This window comes from Mus pahari, chromosome 9, assembly GCF_900095145.1.
Source record: "Mus pahari chromosome 9, PAHARI_EIJ_v1.1, whole genome shotgun sequence".
NCBI classification, from domain to species: Eukaryota; Metazoa; Chordata; class Mammalia; order Rodentia; family Muridae; genus Mus; species Mus pahari.
Genome location: NC_034598.1, coordinates 58,904,349 through 58,912,817, shown reverse-complemented (window position 1 = coordinate 58,912,817; position 8,469 = coordinate 58,904,349). Strand labels below are relative to the sequence as shown.

General features: G+C 44.9%; 1 protein-coding gene across 1 annotated transcript in view; it reads left to right on the top strand.

Annotated features, from left to right (window-relative positions):
- The first annotated feature begins 553 nt into the window (after positions 1-553).
- Positions 554-8,469, top strand: part of Cpm (carboxypeptidase M) — a 58,934-nt gene continuing 51,018 nt past the window's right edge. The window contains exons 1-2 of the mRNA XM_021205378.1: positions 554-590; positions 787-949. Of these exons, the coding sequence (XP_021061037.1) occupies positions 790-949 (160 nt within the window). The 5' untranslated portion in view covers positions 554-590; positions 787-789. The remainder of the gene's footprint in view (positions 591-786; positions 950-8,469) is intronic.

Sequence of the window (8,469 nt, the reverse complement as noted above, 5' to 3'; positions counted from 1 at the left end):
CCTCCACCCAGAAAACAGAATTTTAGGCAGAAGCACCGGAACTGGCCTGAGGACCACGGAGCAGCGACGACAGCAGCTCTGCTTTTGTCCTGCGAGTTGGTCACACACTTAACTCTGATTCAGTCAAATGCTATCTGCTAGACACTTTTGTTGGACATGTTCCTGTACCGCACACTCGGCACGTAAAGTTCACAGGCACGTTCTCTCTTGAAAGCTCCCTGGCTTCCCCAGTAGCAGCACAGGGCTGAAAGCCTGGCCCAGCTTGGACTCCAGGTGGCCCGCCCACCGCCCACCGTGGGCACCGTCTGCGCAGCGTTCCCGGGACCGCGGTGGCGGAGGGCAGGCCCCACGTCCAACACGGACTCCGACAGGTCACGCCCCACCGCCCACCAGGCTCGCTTGCTGTCCTCAATACCCTGCGGGGCACGTTGTCCTGGGAGCTAGGGCGGAGACCCCGCCCCATGGGGCGGGAGCGGCGCGGAGAGGGCGTGTCGGTGGGCGTGTCGCCGGGGCCCGCCCCCCCTGTCCGGGCTATAACTCCCCGGAGCGCCCGGCGCTCGCCGGCGGGCGGAGACGCGCGCCTGGTACTGGTGAGACTTGCGGAAGGGTGCTGCTGCGGGGACTCGGGCGGGCTGCGGGACTCCGGTGGGACCACTTTCACCTGGCTGCTCCGAGGAGGGAGTGTGGAGTTCAGGTGTCCCCGAGGGCGGAGAGGACTCGGGGCTGGCGATGCCCGCGCTTCTCCGGGGCGGACCCAGCTGCTCACTTCTTCTCCTCCATCTCTAGGACATGGACCGCGCGCGCCTGTGGCTGGGGCTTCTGCTGCCCGTGGTGGCCGCCCTGGATTTCAGATACCACCACCAGGAAGGGATGGAGGCGTTCCTAAAGAGCGTGGCTCAGAACTACAGTTCTATCACGCACTTGCACAGCATCGGGAAATCTGTGAGAGGTAGGTGGCCTCCTGCGCACGTCCCTAACCCTCAACCCGCATTCAAAAGTTGAAGTACAGCCGTCTGGTCCACTGTTGGTGAGGCTCTCCGAACGCGCTCCACGCAGGTAAATCACACCTTGCCCAGTCAGTGGTTTTCTACTTTTGTTTGTTGTTGTTTGTTGGGTTTTGTTTGTTTGTTTTTGGTTTTGTTTTGTTTTTTTCAATTTTGTTACATCAGGAGAGCGGTAAGGTATATATATATTGCAGTTTCTCTACAGAGAGTGTCGCTTAGTCCTCTGTTTTATTGCCTTTGGGAATCGGGAAGTAATTATCTGAGAGGTGTATCTTAGTTCCTTTTCAGGGTAAACATCTTCAGTTTCCCTTTTTGTTGGCTTCCTTGCATACTGATTGTGATTGTTAACTATGTCTTCCTCGGGGCATTTAAAAACTAGACAGTGCCATACTTTTGTGGAGTTCTACACATGTATGATTAACCCTATAGCTTAAAGTTATGAGGAAATGCGGGTCTATATCTAAAGGCTGTTTTTGAAGGATACACCTGCTTGGTAGTAAGTCTCAAAGAATAATCTCCTTAGCATTTGCAAATGTATCACTTAGTCTGCTTTAATTTTGAAACTATATATTCTTAGTGGAGGGAGTAGGTGGGATCAAAGAAATTAAGGATTTTGGTCGAGTTACCTAGATGATGATTCTATCCATCCATCTAGCTAGACTAGCTCCGGGAGATAAAACTCAGGACCTCATGTGTGTTCTGCAAACATTGTATTGTTAACCTAACCTGCTAGCCATAGAGGTTGAAGTCTTAGCCAGGACTGGCACCTGATTGTGTTGGGTGGGGCAAATAAATTTAGCGGCTAGCATCATTTCCTCATCTTTTGTTACTACACTGATTCTCACAAAAGTGGTTACCAGAAAACTTAATACCTGGCATAAAAGAGCCCTTAAAGTTCATGCAGTTTGGCTCAGCTGTGGAAGTTGTGTTCAAAAATTCTGATCTGCAGTTTAGCACTGATCTTTTGACTCCACTGGAAGTCTCATAACCACATTACTAAGTAACCAGTCACTTCTCATAACTGTTAATATCATGGTTCTTGTATTACAGAGAAATATTAAAATGCAATAAAAACCTCTTGGACTGTGTAATAGATGCTTTATTTTTGAAGTAGCATTGCCAGAGTTGGTGTCAGAAATAATCTGAGGGCCTGAGAGATGGCTCAGCGGTTAAGACCACTGACTGCTCTTCCAGAGGTCCTGAGTTCAATTCCCAGCAACCACATGGTGGCTCACAACCATCTGTAATGGGATCTGATGCCCTCTTCTGGTGTGTCTGAACTCATATACATAAAATGAATAAATGAATAAATTTTTAAAAAAGAAAGAAAGAAAGAATCTGAAATCATCTGATCTCCACAAATCCCAACTATGAAAGTTAGTTATGTGAAAAACTATATCTTGAATCAGCATATAGATTGAATCTCTTAAAATTAATTTATCCAAGGGCTAGAGTTGAACAAATTTAAAAGATCTAAGAAGCCAGGCAGTGGTGGTGCCTGCCTTTAATCCCAGCACTTGGGAGGCAGAGGCAGGTGGATTTCTGAGTTCGAGGCCAGCCTGGTCTACAGAGTGAGTTCTAGAACAGCTAGGGCTACACAGAGAAACCCTGTCTCGAAAACAAACAAACAAACAAAAAAAGAAGGTCTAAGAATACTAATTAATATAAAAGAAATGTACATCACAACTAACTTGCTGTTATTGTTCGATCATTTTGTAACTACCAAGGTGATGGGATACTGTTAGTACAAGTACCACACGACTTGTGTGCTTCTGTGTTTTCAAACACAAGGTTCTTATGACAGATGTAGGAGACTCTCCGCATGCGAGCTGCCTACTCACCTGAACTCAAGCCTCGGGAAGAGTGAAAGCCAACAGACTTACTTGACCTTTGTCTCTAACCTTGTGTGTGCTTCAGTGGTTAAAGGATGAAGGGACTGTGATGGAAGGAATAAACGCTGGCACCAGCAGCCAGATAATTATGCTGCGTATGCATCTCTAAGTAATTACTTGGATTAGGGGGAAAAAAATTCCAAATCTACCATTAGGTCAAACTGTACACCTGTGATTGGCACCCGGTTGCCAAGGTATCCCTGCATTTTAGTGTGATAACTGAGGCGTGGTGATTCTTGATGGCACTCTTTTCCCCAGACATTTGCTCTCCGGTGTGAGGTGTGTGTACTTAGCACATGGGGTTTACCCTGTTTGTCTTTATTGACTTTTCACTGCTGTTAATATGGGCAGCCTCACCCAGATGAGGAAATAATGGCTTATTGGGCAAGTGCACCAGTGCACCTTGGGTCCTGTGAGTCCCCATCGTGTTTCCATTACTGCGGTTATGAATTCTACTTCCTGCCCCACTGCACACTATTTTATCATTTATGTTTAGGAAATATGATTTCCGACTGCTGATGAATTCTCTTGATTTTATACTCTGATTATGTGTGTTTTGTTAGTTATTCCCCGTGTTGGGACATTGGAATACTTTCTAATTCTGTTATAAATGATGATATAAATCCATTGATAAATATCTTACATATCTTACATACTTCTATTATAATTGTGGATTTTTTTTTAAAAAAAAGATTAATTTTGTTCTATGTGTATTTTGCCTGCATGTATGTATTAGTATACATGCATGCTTTGCCTACAGAATCCAAAGAGGGCATCATATCCCCTGGAACTGAGGTTCTAACAATAGCAGCTTCCATGTGGGAGCTGAGAACTTAATGTGGGTCCTCTAGAGAAGCAGCCAGTGCTCTTAACCAGTGAGCTGTCTTTCCAGCCCTGAACTTTTATTTAAAAAGAAAGTTGAAACGCATACATTTGAGCACATATACACTTTTTACCTAGATTCGGACGTAGTAGATGAGCCAAGTTTGACTCTAAGCTTTGAAGGCATCCTTGAAACTTGTTGACATGGTGTAGAAAAATCTTAGGTGAAAAACGAGAAAAGTGGTACCAAGTGTACCAGGGTACAGTACTCACTGTCTGTGGGGTGTATGTGTGTTCATGAATTGCATAATTTGTTGAGCAAACAGACATGTCTCATCTGTCCCTTGCTATCAGGTATTCTCCTTCAGATACAAATGTATTTATAATTAATTTCTCAGCCTTGGCCATATGCATCTTACTAAACCAGTTTAGGACTATTGCTTGGTGAGGTTTTTTTTTTTTTTGGGGGGGGGGGTTGTTTTGTTTTTGTTTTTCTGAAATAAGGTTTTGGCTTTGGAGTTTGTTTTGTTTTGTTTTGTTTATTTTTCTTTCTTTTTTTAAGATTTATTTCTTTATTATATGTAAGTATACTGTAGCTGTCTTCAGACACTTTTTCTTCTTACACCGGCCCTGCTTGTTCACTGTAGGTGTCTTCAGACACCCGGGAAGAGGGCACCAGATCTCATTACAGGTCATTGTGAGCCACCATGTGGTTGCTGGGATTTGAACTCAGGACCTCTGGAAGAGCAGTCAGTGCTCTTAACCACTGAGCCATCTCTCCAGCCCCTTGTTTGTTTTTCATTTGTTTGTTTTGTTTGCTTTTTTGAGACAGGGTCTCACTGTCTGTCCTGGGTAGTCCTGGCTGTCCTGGAACAAAACTCACTGTGTCAGGCTGGCCTTGAACTCACAGAGATTCTCCTGCCTCTGCCTCCCAAGTTCTGGAATTAAAAGCATGTGCCACCACCACCAAGCCCATCTTAAAACAGGGGTTTTGGTTGTTTTGTTTTGAGACAGTGTTTCTCTGTAGTCTTGGGTGGGCTAGAACTCACTCTGTAGACCAGGCTGGCTTTAAACTCACAGAGATCTGGGTGCCTCTGCCTCTTGTGTGCTAGGATTAAAGATGTGCACCAACACCAACACCAACACCACCCAGTAAAACAGGGTTTTAAAAGTAGCTCAGGTTGGCCTTGAACTTACTATAGAATCTACCTAATCTCGTGGTCCTACCTCAGCTATCACAGTAATGGAGTTGTGAGACTAGTTACAAAGTTAAGGATCTAGAAGTCAAATTTGGACATCATGGTTCTGAAGCCTATGCTCAAACATTGCTCTTCTTAGCCATGAGGATGTTCACCGCAGCACTGCACATAACAGGAAAGATTTGCAAATAAACTCAATACCCTCTGACCATTGCCAGCTATGGCAAGATGCTCCTCTAAAGAGAAGGGAGGGATGTGTTTGGAAGAGTAGCAAACTTGAGTTTGAATCGGGGTGTGTGTGTGTGTGTGTGTGTGTGTGTGTGTGTGTATACACGTGCATGTATGAGTGTACACGTGCATGTGTGAGTGCATACAGAGGCCAGAGGGGAACACTGAGTGTCTTCCTCTATTGCTTTTCACCTTATGTTTGAGACAGGGTCTTTCACTGAAGTTGGAGCTCACCATTATTTGGCAAGACTAGCTGGCAATGAGCCCGGGAATCCTCCTGTCTCTGCCTACACAGATGGGGTTACATTTGCAAGGCACCACACACAGCCTTTTTCTCTGTGCCTTTTTAAAGATAATGTGTTGGGCCCGTGAGATAGTTTGACCCATAACTGTGCTTACTGCCAAGCCTGACCCGACAGTTTGATTCCTGGGACTCACGTGGCGGAAGGAGAGAACCACCTTCCGTAAGTTGTCTTTTGATTTCCACTTATGTACTGTGGCATGCGTGGACTGTACACAAGTTTCAAAAGTAATACAAAAATTTAATCTATTATATTGGTTTATAATTTCTCAAAAATGTATATTAAGGGGAGAAACCTCTAAAACACTGCTTATGATATCATCGCAGTGGCTTTTCGCTGTGGTTGAAGCATAAGGAGGAGTTTCTTTCTCTTGTTTATTTCTCCAGGAACTTACTTCCACAGGTCGGCTAGAGCCTGTGTGCCTTCTCAGGTGCCCAGAAATCTCCCCAGAATTGGCTTAGATTCTTGCTCCCACAGGGCAGAGAGTGAGCTTACAATACTCTCTCACACTCTCCCGCCCTTGACTGGATAGCTTTAAGTTAGTGGTTTCTCCTGGGGGGGTGGGGGGTGGGGGGGATGAGCTATGTGTGTAAGATTTGAGCCCAACTGATGTTTTTCTTCACATTCTGCTGATTTTCCAAATGTGCGCCCAAAAACCAATTTGCTTGAGCTCCTGTATAAAGTGATGGAAATATTGACAGATCCAGGACCGAATCTCAGGACAAACCCCGGAACCTTGGAATTTGGACTCTCATTGTCCATGTGTGCAATTTAAAGTTGACTGAACTTAGTAGGCATTTCCCTTTAAGAAATCTAACAAGACCTTGCTCTGAAACTATTTGGGGATCTTGAAAATGAGCATTTTTCAAATGTAAGAAAATGTGTTATACATCTTTTGACTTTTTAGTACAATGTTTTAAGTGGGAATTGAGACAGAGACTATCCAAAGAGCAAATTAGCTTCTTATCTTGCTTCATTTATAGCCAACTTATCCTTCATTTATGGGTCAACTTGCATTCCAAATCGCAAATACTCTAAACAGAAATACTTCCAAGACTTTAAAAAGTAATTATGAGAGCCAACATTAAATAACTTTCATGTCTACCTGCCTGTGAGAGAGAGAGACAGACAGACAGACAGACAGACGGAAGGAGGGAGACAGGAAAAGCTCTAATCATTCTAACAGTGGCATGCAATCTCCACCTTGATTTATCTATAAAGAAATGGAGTTGGAAAAATGGCTTTGTTGCCCTTCCAGAGGACCAGACCCCAGGTCCCAGTACCCACAAGGTGATTCACAATGGCCTGTAACTCCAACTCTAGAGGATATGATGCCCTCTCCTGGCTTCTGAGGGTACCTACACAACACCACACACACACACACACACACACACACACACACACACACAAAATCCTTTTCAAATAAGAATTAGGATTAAATAAATTATCCAATTTTGTAACAGAGGCTTGACTACAAACAATCAAAACCTACCTTGGGCCAAGGTCTGATGCGGCAGCCTTTTTGCTGATAAGGTTTCCCCAGCTCTCCTCTTCTGGTCTTGTCCCTACCCTGCTTTTCCACTTGTTCCCTCTGACCCTGAACCCTGTGATTCGGAAGGGTTGACAAGGGTATTAAACATCTTTCATGTGTGACATGAGCCCCAGTAGAATTCTTTGGTCCCTTTCGGGTGTCCATGGCTTCATCCAAGTACCTTGAATCCCATCGTTTGGTACAGTTGGCTCACTCTCCTCACTCAGGTGCTCACGTTCTTGAATTATGGAGCAAAAGGAAGAGGGTGACTGTGATAAGCACAAGGTCTGAGCAGGCGGGGCTGGGGGGGGGGATTGCCATCTTGAGGGGGGGGGGACCTTGAGCTGAAGAAGATTCTCACTGAGGACAGCACTGCCCCCTGGAGGATGTTTGGGGGAAGTGAAGGGAAGATTTGGATCTCAGGTCGGGACTGTGGGAGGTGGGGGACACATGGAACAGTCACACATGGGGAAAGATTGACCCATTCAGTTGTTTAACGACCTCCGTAGGTGAAAGGCCTATCCAGTGTCTAAACCCAAAACAAGGTTGATGTGCAAAACTTTCCCTCACAGTTTTAACCTATACTGAACTTTTCAGGAACTCAGCTGTAGATAAATTGACAGCAACTTACATTGGTTTTTGCTCTTGGCTTAATCGCGAGAGGTTTTCACATCCTCCAAGTTCGTGACTGACTTTCTCTTTTCCTTTTGGCAGAGTCATCTCAAGAGCTTTTTATAATTTGGCATCATATTTTATGTAGTTTCTATTTCTCCTTTTAGTGCAGTTTGAATGTTAGATTGGTTCTCTTGAAGCTGTGCACAGAAATGTGTTATGAACACACAAAAAACATATGTGTTATACACCGGCATAGAAAAGAGGATGTTCAAATTACAGAACTCAGCAAAGGAGGGACCAGAGCCAAGGGAAGAACTCTGGGACACAGAGAAATGCGAACTCTCTTTCCTGGAGACAAGCTTCTCCTCTGGCTGGCACCAGCGTCAGCCTTACCTCCCCCCACCCCCCTTCGCCATCATGAGGTTCTTACAGAAATTCCAATTCCATGGGGTCTTTTGTTTCAGCAGTCTGATAGCCAAAGGGAGGGGCCCAGGTGTCTTAGAACATCATTGCTCCTACAGGACAGTTACAGTAATATAATTTGTGGGGAACTGAGTACCATAGTCACATCTCAGCTCAGAAGGCCCTGGAGGAAGCCAACTGTAAACAATGTCATTGAATTATTCGCCAACCGGTATTCAGAACAATACTGGAGAAGTTCTGTTCCCTCTTTTGCCCTTAATTCTCCCACACACACTGACCAGAGGGGTGTTAGAAGAAGAGAGGTTAACTATTTTAAAAGTCCTTTTTAATGGGAGACACTGGCTTTTGTGTGAATATAGGCATTGTCACGTGGGACGCACAGACACAAGTGCAGCGTGCGGCTGTGTGGCGAGGAGCTTTCTTGTATTCTTTTTTTTTTTTTTTTTTTTTTTT